The 17,859-nt window shown below is 45.1% G+C and overlaps 2 protein-coding genes across 2 annotated transcripts in view; one reads left to right on the top strand and one right to left on the bottom strand.

The window, feature by feature from the left end:
- The window catches only part of LOC146009998 (uncharacterized), a 113,220-nt gene that overhangs the window by 55,467 nt on the left and 39,894 nt on the right, over positions 1–17,859 (top strand). The gene's annotated exons all lie outside the window — the stretch shown is intronic.
- The window catches only part of LOC146010008 (uncharacterized), a 114,617-nt gene continuing 106,196 nt past the window's right edge, over positions 9,439–17,859 (bottom strand). Inside the window, exon 9 of the mRNA XM_083150767.1 lies at positions 9,439–12,955. Within this exon, the coding sequence (XP_083006893.1) occupies positions 10,962–12,955 (1,994 nt within the window). The 3' untranslated portion in view covers positions 9,439–10,961. The remainder of the gene's footprint in view (positions 12,956–17,859) is intronic.

Genomic DNA, 17,859 nt, shown 5'->3' with positions numbered 1-17,859 from the left:
TAAAATAATGGTATCAAGCATTGGAGAGAAATTTATTGCCAACATCGTTTGCAATAGTGATGACCGATTTTGGTAGCGATTGTATCGATAGTGGCAAAATTTTAAATGTGTGTTTATTGTTTTTAATATGCATTGAGCAAAAGCTGACTGAACGTCAATAGTACACCCTGATAAAACCATCAGCCCAAAGATTTATAGTTTAATGTGTATATATATCAGTATATCGCGATCGTGGAACGCAAATGGCGGCACCAGGAAGTGCTAGCAATATATTGAAACGCAGGGAAAAGCGGCTGATAGGCTGTTACACAGCGCATCACTACAGTGATGACGCGGACCAACTTCCTGGTATGTCTGGACGTGTCAATGACACGCAGAACCAGGAAGAGGAAGTCCATCTGTATAGTTGGAGCGCACGCCGCTCACCATGTGAGCGCGATGGCGTGCAGATGCATCTCCAGCTGGAGGGGTAAGTTATATCGTACCTGATGTTATTAATTAGGTCTTGGATACCTGTATATGATTGGCTCATACTGTGATACTCTGACCTTTGAGGCGGAGCATATTGGTATTTCAGGGGATCTGTGACTGATTCAGTTAGCTGCTGCTCTAATGGAGTGATACACCATAAGCTGTCTTGACAAAGGGTCGCTCTATGGCCCGAAACGTCGACTGTGCTTGATGATTTTAAGTGACATGGAATAAAGTCTTGCCTTTTAAACAGTGGATGAAGTCTGGTGAGTGCGCTTTTGTTGCTACAAACAACAACTTGTTTGGATATCTATGTCATGCATTGGAGGACTTTTGCTATGACTTGAGTTAATGAAGCACCCCAGCAGTTGTCACAAAGGAGTTTTGTGAGTGCCTACTTTCTACCCAGGATATATATATATATAGAAAGATATTCCCGACATATGACGTATATATACGTCATGGTCGGGAGGTACTTCCCGACCGAAGACGTATATATACGTCATGGTTTTAAACTGTCACCGCGTCTATAGACGCGGTGACAGTTTGGAGATGTCTGCTGTCCCTGACAGCAGACATCCCCCCTCGCGGCGATCGCTGCGATTGGCTGTTCAAATGTGAACAGCCAATTGCAGCGTTTTCTGTGTTACCGGCGGCTAAGCCGCTCGGTAACACAGTGATCGGTGGTGATCGGTGCTGTTAAGTACAGCACCGATCACCACCGATCGCCAGCCCCCCCATCCCACCCGGCAGCCCCCCCTCCCTCCCGCCCACCCGGCTGCCGCAGCGCCAGCACCCCTCCCAACCCCCCACCAGCCGCAGCGCCAGCCCCCCTCCCAAAGCTGGTGACCAAAATGGGGTCACATGTGGGGGGGTTCCACTGTATTGGTGCTTCGGGGGTCTTGCTAATGCGACATAGCACCCACCATTCATTCCACAACCAAATATCACTCCTTCCCTTCTGAGTCCTGCCATGCACCCAACTGGTATTTTTTGGTCACATGTGAGGCATTGCCATACTCGGGAGAAATTGGGGCACAGATTTTGGGGTGCTTTGTCTCCTTCATTCCTTGTGAAAATGAAAAATTTTGAGCCAGATCTGCATTTTTGTGTAAAAAATTACATTTTTTTACACAAAAATGCAGATCTGGCTCAAAATTTTTCATTTTCACAAGGAATGAAGGAGACAAAGCACCCCAAAATCTGTGCCCCAATTTCTCCTGAGTACGGCAATGCCTCACATGTGACCAAAAAATACCATTTGGGTGCATGGCAGGACTCAGAAGGGAAGGAGTGATTTTTGGATTTTGCAGCACAGATTCTGGTTGAATGACCCCTGAAGCACCCATACAGTGGAACCCCCCCCACAAGTGACCCCATTTTGCAAACTACACCCTTCAGAGAATTCATCAGGGGGTATAGTGTACATTTCAAACCCCCAGGGGTTTCACCAATTTTGATACAACTGAGCTGTGAAAATGAAAAATTAAATTTTTTTCATTTTCACAGCCCAGTTGTATCAAAATTGGTGAAACCCCTGGGGGTTTGAAATGTACACTATACCCCTAAATGAATTCCCTGAAGGGTGTAGTTTGCAAAATGGGGTGACTTGTGGGGGAGGTTCCTAACTTTTAGCACTTATGGTGCCTAGAAACCTACATGGTGCCTAAAAAAAAATCTCATAAAAAGGAGGCTCCAAAATCAAGTAGGTGCTCCTTCTATTATGAAGCCTGTGGTTTGGTCACCGTGCACACTAGGGCCACATATAGGATATTTATGAAAACAAAAGAATTGGGGGAATCAATTTTTAGTCACATTTCTCTAGTAAAATCTACTGTATTCGTTAGAAAAATGTATTAAAATTGAAACTCTGCAAAAAAAAAGAAATTTTGAAATTTCACCGACACTTTGTTTTAATTCCTGTGAAACACATAAAGGGTTAACAAACTTCCAAAATGCTGTTTTGAATACTGTGAGGAGTGCAGTTTTTGAAATGGCATCATTTATGGGGGTGTCTCACATACAAGTCCCTCAAAGTCACATCAGAACTGAACTGGTCCCTAAAAAAATCAGTGTTTGAAATTTTCTTGAAAATTTGAGAATTTGCTATTCATATTTGAAGCCTCCTAGTGTCCAAAAAAATGAAAAGGAGGTTGAAATAATGATTGCAACATAAAGTAGACATATGGTCTTTGTTAGTTATTAACTATTTTGAGTGGTATGTTTATTTGTCTCACAAGCAGAAAATGTGACATTTTGCAAATTGCAAAATTTTCCATTTTTTCACGACATTTTGGTATTTTTCACAAAAAAACACAGACTGTATCGACCCAAATTTACCACTAATTTGAAGTACAATGTGTCACGAGAAAACAATCTCAAAATCACTGGGATAAGTAAAAGCAAAAAAAAGTTATCCCCACTTAAGTGAAACATGTCAGATTTGAAAAAAATGGCTCTGTCAGGAACGCAAAAACTGGCTCTGTCAGGAAGGGGTTAAATATCCTATCCCAAAAGGGAGACCCGATTTGCTTCTGGGTCATATAACCGTTTTATACACGGAGGGTGTAAGGGCGGATAAAGCCACATAGTGCCGCATCATCGGCACTTCCGGGTCTTGGACCTAGCTTGCGTCCAGAGCTCGCCAGGGTATTCTGGCGTGTGGGAGGCGGGTACTTCCGGATTGACGTCCCTAGCACGGACGTGGACTGGCTCTCTATTTACAAAGGGTTTTGGTTACCAAGGAGATATGTAATACTGTTATCGGCATATTAACGAGTCCATACTATTTAAATATGCATTTCTTATTAATTCTGAAAGGGGGGGGGGACAGTAGCAATCGTTATTATGGTGTATAAATAAAAATGGGCTTATATCTCACTCAACTGGCTTGATGTTGCTAAGCAACCATAACGCTTAGCTTTAGTATGAATGACTCATTTACACTGACCCCTAGTGGTGGAACAATAAATTGTGGAATCCATACAGTAAAAAGGATCTATGATAAACTGCATATATCTACCTATAAGTTGAATAGAGGCTGGAAGGCCCTTTTGCGTTCCAGCTGACGGAGCGGGTGCGTTCCACAGCAGTGACAGCTACGTCGTTGGAGAGAGGAAGCTTCTTCAGGAAATGACACGCCGGTAGTCATCATGCGTTCCAGCCTGTAAGGCATGAGGCTTTATTATTATCCCACAGCTATATTCATTATAGTTTATGGCACTTCCGCCCAGTTGTGAACTTCCGGCGGAAGTAGTCCGATTTGGCCTAATGTGCATGGGTATAAATATGGACTTCCTATCACTCCTCTCCAAGCCTTGAAAGACAGTAAAAGACAGGTTATCCTGTTGAAACGCGTTGGCAGGAGAGGAGCGCACTTGTTGTTCTTTTACTGGGATTACTGCTTGTTGACGGTGATGGTCTGGGGCAGTGGTAGCCAACCCTAGCCCTCGAGAGCTACCAACAGTTAACATTTTCCAGACAACCTAGCTGGAGAAAGAATGATTTAGAGGAACGTTTAGCCAAATTAGAAATGAAGTGCATATTCACACTTAATACCATGGTCCCATATGGACTAAGGTGTTTATTCTAGTTCATTCTTTCTGACAAAATCCTTCTTAGATGGACAAAACCATGTGCACTGCAGGTGGGGCAGATGTAACATGTGCAGATAGAATTAGATTTGGGTGAGTTATTTTGTTTCTGTGCAGGGAAAATACTGACTGCATGATTTTACACTTCAATATAGATCTCACTTTTAAGAAAAACCCCACCCAAATCTAATTCTCTTTGCACAAGTTACATCTGCCCCACCCGCAGTGCACATGGTTTTGTCCATCTAAGAAGGATTTTGTCAGAAAGAATGGACTAGAATAACCCCCTAAATGTGGATTATGAGTATAAATGGCTAATATGAATTATTATGGGGGGTGTTTTTTGTTACATCAATATACCACTAACCATATTCCTTTTTCTCCCACCTCTTTTTTCCCCTCTAATGTCCGGCTATAAATGAGTTGTTAGCCAGTTAGTGTGCAATAAACATGCTGCTATTTCAATATGTGCAATATATTCATTTTATATATGTAACTTTTTATATGAAATTTTTATATGCATAAATTTATACGCTTTTTGTACTTTTCTTGTATTTTTGTATTTTTCGTGTATAATATATTCTGTCAGATTTTAAACCCATTTTTAATAATGTCACTGTGTTTAATCTTTAGTACAAAATGTATACTATTTAGCACTTTACTCCAGCTTACATAGTTAGAATGTAACCAGCAGTAAATAGCCGGACACAGGTCTCAAACCATTGGCCGACTAAGAACCACGTGACTAACACAGGTGTGCGATAAAAGCAGCCCCCTGTGAACATGGCGGCAGATCTTGAAAAAGGATATCGTGAAATATCCGAAACGCGTTGATTAAGCCGCTCACCCCACTTGGCAGGAGCAGTGGAACGGATCTGCGCGGCGCCACAAGCAACCCCTGGACCTCCGACTCGGTTTTGTCTGCAGCTAACCGCACAGCAAGGAGGAAGCCGCCGGCAATCCGCCCACCTGCACCGTCATTATCTGGATCCTTTTTTTCTTTGTCTTGTCTATGTTGGATGCTGTGGATCTGTGAACCTGTGAATAAACATACCTGTTACCTGTTCCTGGATGTCCGCGGTGATCTGACTAAGCAAAGATACCTTGATGTGTACGCGAGATTGAATTTTCATGTAAGTCAACTCCATGTCGTTTGTTCTGCATGTCGACTTCTCTGCTTGTATGAGGGATATGCAAAGAAACTGCTACGGGCACGCCTGAGTTGAATTCAATTGTGAGTTTATTACCTATTAGCATCAGGAAGAATTGTTTGCGGAGAATAGAAACACACTCCATGAAAGATAAACTTTATTGAGTATCTGTTACAGCGCTGGTCACTTGTTCCTTCTTTTTGTCTGTATATTGCATTGGGGTTTTGGCGTAAACCCACTACAAGAGACCAGCTGCAACTCATTATTCAGCGCTGGGTACACACATACACCCCTTTTTTTCCTGAGCTATTACCGAGCTGGGTGGATATCCCATGGACATATTGTCTTGATCCGAAAGGAAAACACCTTTTCATTTGGGAATACAAAAAACCATCTCCAAAATACAAGTGTATCCGGAGGCCGATCCGAGGCGACTCAAGAACTGCTTGTTTATCCAGGTCTACCATCAAACCAATCTACAAGCTGGGCACGTGGACATTACCTTTTACCACCTCTCCACTGATGACCCATTTGGAAACTGCTGGCTACCTGGTCAATTACTCGTCACTTTACATCCATAGGAGATATATCCAAATACCTCAAAAAGCACCTCAGTGGTAATATGCTCTATAACCCAATTTTAATATTCTTGTAACATTGGAATTCCATATGTAAATTTTATATTTATTTTATTTTGTGTATTTTTTGGATTAAATTGTTATTATTCTTATTTTAAAACTGAGTTTATTAATTCATTAATAACAGCCGGCGCTGGTACACCCACATTTCTGTTTTTGTATCACTTTGCATTGGGGCTGACAACCCCAGTACCAGCTGCCAGATAGAGGCGCGCTCCTCCCAACCTTCTTCTCTTGGTGCAGGGAGGAAGCCTTCCACTGCGCCACCCTAACACGCTATGCTGACATTTGATCCATCGGCGCTGGAGATGAGGGTCTGTGTAGTTGATGCCAGAAGAGCCTAGGACGCTGCAGTCTGCTGTAGCAGCCAGTAAGAAATTCTGTGTACGGCACTAGACATCTGCGGATGCCGTGGGCCTATTTTTGAGGTTTGTTGCAACTAATTGTATGCTGATTTTTAAATAAATAAGTTCAAAATAACTGTTTTATTATGTAATGTAGCATATTTTAACACTTTTCATGCATATTTTAAGTATTTTTCATGCATATTTCAAGCTTTTATGTTGCATATAATCCTGTCACTAGTGATCAGTGTGTAACAGGGGTGTGATGTCAGTGTGTATTGGGGGCGTGATGTCTGTGTGTGACCTGTGTATAGTGATCAGTGTGTAACAGGGGTGTGCTGTTGGTGTGTGACCTGTGTATATGGATCCGTATGTATCAGGGGTGTGATATTGGTGTGTGACCTGTGTATAGTGATCAGTGTGTAACAGGGGTGTGATATCGGTATGTATCAGGGGTGTGATGGTCACACACCGCCTGATTGGCATTAAAGATACCTTTTGATGTATGCTATTCCCCATTTATATAGTGATTGGGGTGCGCACATTTACTACTACACTCTAATAGTGGTGTTAATAGTACACACACATGAAATGTATGCGAGTCCGGTCACGTCCCTACTGGCACATTAAAAAGATCACCTCTAGGTATTTCACGGTAGATATATCGTCCTACACATTGGTTGTTATATATATTTTCCTAGATACACGCCATTTTGGGAGTTGCCACTTCACCGAGGTCACCAGTGGAACACATAGGGCAGGCATGTCCAAACTTTGGCCCTCCAGCTGTTGTGAAACTACACATCCCAGCATACCTTGCCATAGTTTTAAACGGAAAACTGGGGCAAGGCATGATGGGACTTGTAGTTTCACAGCAGCTGGAGGGCCATAGTTTGGACATGCATGACCTGGGGGAATGACCGGGAGGACTACACCTTTTCAAGATTCACATCAAAAGAAACCTTTACAGGTTCTTCAACACTTCCATCCCTGTGAGTAATGGTGCGCTCATCCTCATAAATCCAGATGTGAAAAGATAACTTTATATGCCTGACAAAAAAATATTTTACTTGTTTTGGTTGGTCACAGTTGTCATATGTAGGATGCTACACATTGGCTGATTTATACTTTTTCCTCTTATACTTACGACATCTTGGCACCTCTATTGCTCTATTGGTAGAACACACAAAAAGTAACAGCAAAGACTGCACTTTTCAGAGCCACGTGAAGAAACCTTTACAGGATTTCCCTTCCACCACTGTGAGTGTGGGTACGCCCGTCTTCTTCATTCCAGATGTGACAAGGATACCTTTATACGTTTGACATTTCCCACAGTTTCTAGTGAGTGGGGTACGCCCATCAATTTATCACAATCATTTTTTATGATTATAACTTGCACGATTCAATATCCAAAAAGAATTTCAACACTTGTGTGGTTATATATTCTTTATTTCTGTCTTTTGAATGATCATTGGCATCAATAATTGAGAAAGTAATTTTAAAGTGACGGTTACTGGCAGTAAAAAAAAACGGTACTTCTTTACTTTCACGGCGCCAGCATGGCACCGCGCGTACTTCCGGGTTACGCTCGCCACTAATTAAGTTAAATAAACGGAGTTAATGCCATGCCAACATGGATAGTTCATACCTTCACTATCCATGTTGGCATGGAGTTGATTTTAATTAGCGTGGCGAGCGTAGCGAGCCACCGAGCCCGCAGCGTGGGCGAGCGAAGCGAGCCCCGCAAGGGGACTCTGACGCGCGGCGCCATGCTGGCGCCGTGAAAGTACAGAAGTACCAAAAAAACTATTAGCTGGGTGCACACTCCCAACATTGCTCAGTGTTCCCATGGAAATTGCTGGACAGATAAATGTCCTTATAGATATATGTTCATTTAGTGGATCCTCACGAGTCACAGTGGAGAGATACCGTATGTGCCAATAACCTGAATCAGGAGTAGTTTGTGCAGTCTCTATGGTTCCATCATCAGCATCAGTGTCCAGATACTGGTCCAAGCGCAGACACAGATGCAGCAAGTTGGTCATTGCACACCTGACGCGTTTCACTGCAGCTCCTTATTTCAAAGGTCTAGAAAAACGACTCTTCTGGTGCATACACAGTGCGATTTGTGCTTACAGTTTTATCTATATAGTCATAATCATATGGAAAGTTAGCACAGAACCCAGTGTTATACAACAGCACCGATGCAAAGTCCGTATCGCAAGTAATAATAGACTGGGTAGGCAGCTCAATACTGACTATACTGTATACAATCTAGTGTTCTGGTATAGTCAAAATTGCTAAATCAAAATTACACAGAAATATAGTCAAAATCTGTGGTTCCCGGCTCCGGGGACTACAAGGGAAATCACAATCAATATCGTTCATAGCCAAAATCACACCGTGTGTATGTATCTTAACAAATGCCAAAGTCTCTTACCTTTGTTTTTGTATTTTGCCTCATAATCTAAAGGCCCATACACACTAGGTGATTTTCAGCTGAATGCCCGCCCACTCAGAGCACAATGCCCGCCCACTCGCCCTCCTCCCTCCCCTGCTCCACATGGAGCACACTACTTGTGTTCCTGCGTCCCGCCCTCCCCCTGCCTTGTGTTCCGCCCAGCTGTCACCTCTCACCCCTGCTCTGTACGGAGCACAATACACACTATCCGCCTGCTCCCTCACCTTGCTTCATACAGAGGACACTGCGCCGCCCGCACAGGCCAGTGATGTATATGTTACTGGCCCCACTGCCATCCTATGCACATTACTTTACAAGCCGGTAACAGGGAATGCTGACCACTGCGGAGGCGCAGAGTCTCTGACAGAGGGCCTTATTCTGGTTCACTCCTTCTGGCAAATTCCTTCTTAGATGGACAAAACCGTGTGCACTGCAGGTGGGGCAGATGTGCAGAGAGAGTTAGACTTGGGTGGGGTTTTACTTCAAAGTGAGATCTATATTGCAGTGTAGAAATAAAGCAGCCAGTATTTACCCTGCAGCCATCTTTGGAGGGGCGCAGGGTCTCTGTGATGCTGTCAGAGACTCTGGTCCTCCGTGGTGCTGACGGGTGGGCAATAAAAACATTTAAATCCCCCTGGGGAACACGCATTTAACTCCCCTTGGGCAACGAGCATGTAAACCCCCTGGCTACGAGCATGGAACACCTGGCAACGAGCATGTAATCCCCCTGACAACCAGCAAGTAGGTAAGTGGTACTTCACGGGTCATAGAATAGAATAATAGGATAGAATACTTTATTTGTTATTAATACACTACAATCAATACACTGTCAACAAACATTTCACACAAGTACCTGCACAAGAAACAATAAAAGAACATTTCCCATTTCATTTTTTGTCATTTAGCATGCGAACAGCAGTTGGGAAAAAGCTGTTTAGCATGCGCTTTGTACGTGCCGGGACACTGCGGAACCGTTTTTTTTTGGATGGCAAAATATCAAAAACCTCATAATTCGGATGACTGGGATCTGCTAAGATACGATTTGCTTTCTTTAACATTCTGTTATTATACAGATCACGGGTGCGCGGTAAAGACACCCCAATAATTTTACTTGCCGTTTTTATCACTCGGTCTAACGCGGCCTGCTCTGCCGCAGTACAGATCCCAAACCACACTACAATCCCATATGTTAGAACACTCTCCACGATTCCCAGATACAATCTAATTAGCATATTTCAGAACATACGGCCTTAAGTCTTCTTAACAAGAAGAGGCGTTGTTGGGCCTTCTTAATCATAGTAGTGCAGTTTAAAGACCAGGTTAAATCACCAGAAATATACAGACCTAAAAATTAAAAAAAACTCCACCTCCTCAATAGGCGTGCCCTCCATAAACATGGGAAATATTAGCCTACCACAAGTTTGCCTAAAATCTATTACCATCTCCTTGGTGTTATTGGTGTTTAATAGTAGACAATTTTGTTTACTCCATTTGAGTAGCGTTATATGTAATTGGCATTACGGTGTGTGGCATATGTGTAATGGGCATTACGGTGTGTGGCATATGTGTAATGGGAATTACGTGTGTGGCATATGCGAAATGGGCATTACGGTATGTGGCATAATTGTATAATGGGCATTACGGTATGTGGTATAATGTGTAATGGCCATTACGGTGTGTGGCATAATGTGCAATGGGCTTTACGGTATGTGGCATAATTGTATAATGGGCATTACGGTGTGTGGCATAATGTGTAATGGGCATTAAGGTATGTGGTATAATGTGTAATGGGCATTACGGAGTGCATAGTCCCCTGTCCCACAAAGCCATGCCTTACGTTTTTCGCAGGCCAGCAATGTATATGTTACCGCCGCCACTGCACCCCCGATGTATATTTTGTTATGGCGTAACATATGGAAAAACGTCTGCCGTGCACATGGGTGGGATTTTGCCTGGTCAGGGCGGCATAGGGTGGCGTTTACCTGATTGCTAGGCTCCGAATATACGCAGCCCAGCAATCAGTTCTGAATCAGGCACCAACAACAGGAATGCACTGAATACAACGGCCCCTGCTCCCACCCTTGTAATTCAAACCCCGCCCATTATGTAAATCACCTTTTATCAAAATCAACTTTATTGGCCATGTACTAATAATCTCTCTTATGTCTAATAAGATTTGATTTATTTGTAAAACATTTTCCACACTCAGGACATGGAAATGGTTTCTCACCTGTGTGACGTCTCTGATGAATAACAAGAGCTGATTTACGTGTAAAACATTTTCCACACTCAGAACATGGAAATTATTCCTTACCTGTGTGACTTCTCTGATGAGTAACAAGAGTTGATTTGTAAGGAAAACATTTTCCACACTCAGAACATAGAAATGGTTTCTCACCTGTGTGACTTCTCTGATGAATAACAAGAGTTGATTTGTAAGGAAAACATTTTCCACACTCAGAACATGGAAATGGATTCTCACCTGTGTGAATTCTCTGATGTTTAGTAAGAGCTGATTTCTGTGTAAAACATTTTCCACACTCAGAACATGGAAATGGTTTTTCACCTGTGTGACGTCTCTGATGAATAACAAGATATGCTTTCTGTGTAAAACATTTTCCACACTCAGAACATGGAAATGGTTTCTCACCTGTGTGAATTCTCTGATGTTTAGTAAGAGCTGATTTATGTGTAAAACATTTTCCACACTCAGAACATGGAAATGGTTTCTCACCTCTGTGACGTCTCTGATGAATAACAAGAGATGATTTACGTGTAAAACATTTTCCACACTCAGAACATGGAAATCTTTCCTTACCTTTGTGACTTCTCTCATGTTCAACAAGAGTTGATTTATCTGTAAAACATTTCCCACACTCAGAACATGGAAATGGTTTCTCGCCTGTGTGACTTCTCTCATGTATAATAAGAGCTGATTTGTGAGGAAAACATTTTCCACACTCAGAACATGGAAATGGTTTCTCACCTGTGTGACTTCTCTGATGAAAAACAAGAGCTGATTTGTGAGGAAAACATTTTCCACACTCAGAACATGGAAATGGTTTCTCACCTGTGTGACGTCTCTGATGAATAACAAGAGCTGATTTACGTGTAAAACATTTTCCACACTCAGAACATGGAAATTGTTCCTTACCTGTGTGACTTCTCTGATGACTAACAAGAGCTGATTTGTAAGGAAAACATTTTCCACACTCAGAACATAGAAATGGTTTCTCACCTGTGTGACTTCTCTGATGAATAACAAGAGCTGATTTGTGAGGAAAACATTTTCCACACTCAGAACATGGAAATGGTTTCTCACCTGTGTGACTTCTCTGATGAAAAACAAGAGCTGATTTGTGAGGAAAACATTTTCCACACTCAGAACATGGAAATCGTTCCTTACCTGTGTGACTTCTCTGATGAGTAACAAGAGTTGATTTGTAAGGAAAACATTTTCCACACTCAGAACATGGAAATGGTTTCTCACCTGTGTGACTTCTCTGATGAAAAACAAGAGCTGATTTGTAAGGAAAACATTTTCCACACTCAGAACATGGAAATGGTTTCTCACCTGTGTGACTTCTCTGATGTTTATTAAGAGCTGATTTCTCTGTATAACATTTTCCACACTCAGAACATTGAAATGGTTTCTCACCTGTGTGACGTCTCTGATGAATAGCAAGAGCGTATTTATGTGTAAAACATTTTCCACACTCAGAACATGGAAATGGTTCATCACCTGTGTGACTTCTCTCATGTCTAATAAGAGCTGATTTATGTGTAAAACATTTTCCACACTCAGAACATGGAAATGGTTTATCACCTGGGTGACTTCTCTCATGTTTAATAAGAGCTGATTTATGTGTAAAACATTTTCCACACTCAGAACATGGAAATGGTTTCTCACCTGTGTGACTTCTCTGATGAATAACAAGAGCTGATTTGTGAGGAAAACATTTCCCACACTCAGAACATAGAAATTGTTTCTCACCTGTGTGACTTCTCTCATGTCTAATAAGAGTTGATTTCTGTTTAAAACATTTTCCACACACAGAACATGGAAAGCCTGTATCCGCTGTATGACCTGTACTATGTGTAACAATGGCAGAGTTATTAGGAGTAGATTCCCCATGAGATGAAGGATCAGATGATGAATTTGCATTATGAAGCACTGGATGTACATTGGAGATAATGGTGTTTTCTCTTGGAGAATCCCCTATGATGTTATCTTCTATTTTAATGTCTGGAAACACAATTTGAACTCCCATCACGATATTCTTCCTTCTGTCTTCATCTGCCGGGAATTAAATAAAGCAAACCAAGAATTAATCTGCACAGCCTATAAATATTATGTATTCAATAATGCAGCTGTATATATATGTAAGGGGAGCACTCAGGAATATCGCACCAGACACAGAAGTATTCCTACAAGGGGCACTCTGGGGTAACTATTAATGTGGTGTATATAATCCCTATATTCTCTCACCAAGTGTCCCAAGAGAGTAATTATACTGTAACTGTCATTGGATGATGCTAGCTAAACTCAGAGACATATATAAAAGACATACAGTGAAAAGGTGATAATAGTGTTGTATCGTGTATTAACGTGAAGGTCCGATGTGTGTTTATTTTATAGGATATTAATATTGTTCAACTTAATTGTTGGGTGAGAGGTAAAATGAGCATCTCCTGACCGGAATAAGCTATCTATGTGCCCAGTACCCAAGGGATGTGACATTACCTCAGAATAAAGGTTATTAATCCATTGTGTACCCATCTCCTATATATTTGGCTACATCTGTCACTCAAAGTGGGTGTCTGTGTGTATAACGCTCTGTTCCTGGACTTTCCTCTTAATGTGTGATTGCCTTCATCTGTGCTGAACACCTTTCTGAGAAATTAACCTGTTTAAAACAGGTGATGGCAATCATACATTAAGGGGAAGTCTAGAAACAGAGCATTGTGTCCCTCCTGGAGAGGGTCATGTTGGGAGGTATGTGACAGAGAACCAGCCCAGTGAGCCCACAGACAGTGCCAGACACCCTCTGCCTTCCCATGTTGCCCAGCACTGCTACTCCACAGCCACCAGGTGAGCGCCCCCCTTCCGCGATTTGCGGCAAAACCTCCCCCCCCGCGCGCCCCCCCTCCCGCGATTCGCGGCAAAAACACCCGCTCCCCCGCAACCGCGATTCGCAGCAAAAACACCCCCGCGACCCCCCCTCCCGCGATTCGCAGCAAAACCCCCCCCCGCGCGCCCCCCTCCCACGATTCGCGGCAAAAACACCCGCTCCCCCGCGACCCCCCCTACCGCGATTCGCAGCAAAAACACCCCCGCGACCCCCCCTCCCGCGATTCGCTGCAAAAAGAACCCCCCAACGACCCCTCCCGCAATTCGCGGCATAACCACCACCCGCGACCCCCCCTCCCGCGAATCGCGGCAAACCCTCCCCCGCGACCCCCCCCGATTCGCGGAAAAAACACCCCACCCCCGCGACCTCCCTCCCGCGATTCGCGGCAAAAAGAACCCCCCCGCGACCCCCCCTTGCACGATTGGCGGCAACCACCCCCCGCAACCCCCCCTCCCGCAATTCGCAGCACCCCCCGCGATTCGCGACAGCCCCAGGATTAAATGGCACATGCAAAACACTGACATGGCTATGGTCGACAATGAAAAAGGTTGACATGAGTTTTTGCGATTCGCGTTTTTGCGATTCGCGTCACACCACCCCGCAACCCCCCCTCCCGCGATTTGCGGCACCCCCGTGACCCCCCCTCCCGCAATTCGCGGCAACCCCCCACTGGAACCCCTGTGAACCCCGCCCTCCCGCGATTCGTGGCACCCACCCCCCGCGACCCCCCCTCCCGCAATTCGCGGCACCCCCCCCCCCCCGTGATTCGCGGCAGCTCCAGAATTAAATTGCACATGGAAAACACTGACATGGCTATGGTCGACAATGAAAAAGGTTGACATGAGTTTTTGAAGTTTTTTTTTTCATTTTTTGAATATTTTAATATTCATTCTCATGTGTCGACATGGACACCAATGAAGTGCCACACTTATGTCAACATTTACATGTGTTGACCTTTCTGTGTTGATTCTTTCTTGTGGCGATTCGCGTCACACCCCCCCCACCGCAACCCCCACTCCCGCAATTCACGGCACACACACACACACACCCCCGCGATTCTCGGCACTTCACCCCGTGACCCCCCCTCCCATGATTCGCAGCAACCCCCGCCCCCGTAACCCCCCTCCCGCGATTTGCGGCAACCCACCCCGCGACCCCCCTCCCGCGATTCTCTGCAATCCCTCCCCTCCCGTGATTCGCAGCATCCACCCCCCCACAACCCCCCTCCTGCAATTCGTGGCACCCCCCGCGACCCCCCCTCCTGCAATTCGCGGCACCCCCCGCGACCCCCTCTCCCGCGATTCGCGGACACTAAAGTTGCAATACAGGCATCTTTCATACAATTCTAACCATATTTCTCATATACAAACGTTCACAAATTAAGGGGGCGCAGCCCCTTACGACGGTGTGAAGAGCGCCCGTAGGGCGCGATGAATCACCTAGTATAATTATATATGACTATATGTGTATATCTGGAAGGTATAACACATACATGCTGGTATATTGTCAGTTCTGCTCCAGCAAATCATATCACAGTATCACTGGTGCTGGCGTATGGTAAAGTCATTGGATGCTGCTTAGCAACAGTAGATAATATGCTGCTTTCTGTTGTAATCAATCAGTATCCGTATCCTATTCTGTAGTACTATGACCACACTGATATTCCCCAACCATGTACCCTATTTTTCGCTCTATAAGACGCACCTAGTTTTTAGAGGGAAACAGGAAAAAAATATTCTAAACCAAACAGTGTAATAAAATATTAAATATTGTATGCCCGCCCCCTGGTACTTGTATGCCCGCCCCCTCCCCTGGTACTTGTATGCCCGCCCCCCCTAACCTGGTACTTGTATGCCCGCCCCCTCCCCTGGTACTTGTATGACGCCTCCCCCCCTCCCCCCTGGTACTTGTATACTGTACACGCTCCCCTCCCCCTCCCCTGGTACTTGTATGCCCGCCCCCTCCCCTGGTACTTGTATGCCCGCTCCCCCGCTCCCCTTGTACTTGTATGCCTGCTCCCCCCCTCCCCTGGTACTTGTATGCCCGCTCCCCCCTACCCTGGTAATTGTATGCCCACCCCCCTCCACCTCCGCTGGTACTTGTCAGCTCACAGAGGTCTGGGCAATCCCTTTCTCCAATTCCATGGTGGGACAATGGAAACACCGGCGTATACATGTTGGTGTGTGGAGTCTGGCCCTTGATTGATATGAACATGGTTCCACATCCTCTATACCTCTCCTGACCTCAGTTAAGGTTACCCTGTCAGGACTCGGGTCTCTGGTGTTCCCGGCTGTGGCAGCAGTGGGCCAGTGGTGGACACTGGGAACTGGAACACTGGGGGTTAGAGGCAAGGACAGTTCATATGAGGATCACTGGCACTGCGGGCACAGCAAGGTGGGGGAGTTGACAAGACTCTGGTCAGAGGCGCGGGGTCTAACACCACCGACGGTTTTCACCAGGGACCCCCGCAAGGAGGTCTGGACTCCGCTGCCTTCAGTGGCGAGGTCACAGCCCTCTGACCTGAGTTCCCCACAGCTAACTGGCCAGTCACGGGAGAAGGACAGTGACTAGTGGCAGTGAGCTTGGAACTGAGGAACTTGGTCTTTGTTGGCATGGGAGGCCAGAGAGAAGATAGTTGTTTGGGAGCCGACGCGGGCAGTTGATGGCCTGGGAGCCGCTGGAGAGTCCGTCTGGTGGGAGTCGATGCCTGTGTCGGTCTGGGAACCGATGGTCCTGTGGTGCACTCGGGAAGCTGACTGTAAGCTGGACGCTGGTGATAATATAACAGCAGCTACAGCAGGTGGAATTAACCAGGCAGGGTGGTCGTAGCAGCCGCAGCAGGATGAGGATCACTGTAGCAGGTACTCAGGAGCCTTGGGGTCAGTCTCTGGGAAACTCTCAGGAGAATGACGAGTGAGGTTTAGAGTTGACGCCTGTGTCGACTAGGGAGTCGAAGACGGTGATGGCCCTTTAAGACCAATAGCAAACTCTGCTGGGACATGCTGGAGTGCTCTATATCCTCTTCCCTTGGGAGCTGGAGATGGTAACAGCAAGGAAGGTAACCTGGCAGGTGGAGAGAGCCTGGGAGCTTTGGTAACAGCTAGTAGCAGCAGCAGATTGTACAGAAAACCACAGGGACTCTGGACAGGAACCTGGAGCCTTGGAACGCCGACTTCTGAACACAGGGATCAGACTAGTTGTTCAAGGCCCTGAGCTGTTCTCAAGTGAATCCTTATATCCCCCTAGGTAGCTGGGGATTGGCTACTGGCCGCCGCCGCAGCAATTAGGTCACAACCAGGAAGTGTGATTACTTGAATATACCTGGATCATGTGACCAGTGCTGAAGTCAGGTGATTAATCAAGGAGGAATGCAGAGCAGCTGCAGCAGCATGGACACAGACAAGCCTGGAAACATTGCAAATCAGAAAACAAATGTAAACCAAGTCAGGTTTGTGACATAACCAAGCCCAAGAAGAGACAGAGAGGAAAAAGAAAAAAGGGAAGAAATAAAAATGAGACAGAACAAGACATTGTAGACATAGCCGCAAACAACCAACAACCTCCACCACATAACACACAGAATGTAACCATACACATGACGCACTGGGAGGGTGTCCACTGCCCCCATGTAATCAGGGAAAGGGATTTTACTGCCAAGTGCAAAAACCAAGTTTTCTATTTCTGCCGCTGATGGACACTGGGGACATCCCAAAGAATCCCTCACAGGAGGGAGTGTGTAGGAGCTGAACAAATAACCCTGCGCCCAAAACTGCCCTACAGGTTCGCAAAGGTGCTGATATGGTAGAGCTTAGTAACTTGTGCAGGGGCAACTAGGTGCCACCCTACTGAGACGCAGAGATCCCTGGAGACATGAACATGGAAGGCACAGCTACCTCTGAGCAATGCGCACCTGTCAATGGCTGCACAAACCACACAAATAGGACGATGTAGTACAAAGCGTCGACTGTCGTGTCATCACAAATAATCACCAGGGAGAATACAAAGTAACATGCTTACGGTCCACGGACTCAAGTGGCTCAGACCAAACAGGCTGCAAGAAATCAAGGCT

The sequence above is a fragment of the Crinia signifera genome, chromosome 6 (genome assembly GCF_055691185.1).
Source record: "Crinia signifera chromosome 6, ASM5569118v1, whole genome shotgun sequence".
Classification (NCBI taxonomy): domain Eukaryota; kingdom Metazoa; phylum Chordata; class Amphibia; order Anura; family Myobatrachidae; genus Crinia; species Crinia signifera.
This window is presented reverse-complemented; position numbering and strand designations above follow the sequence as displayed.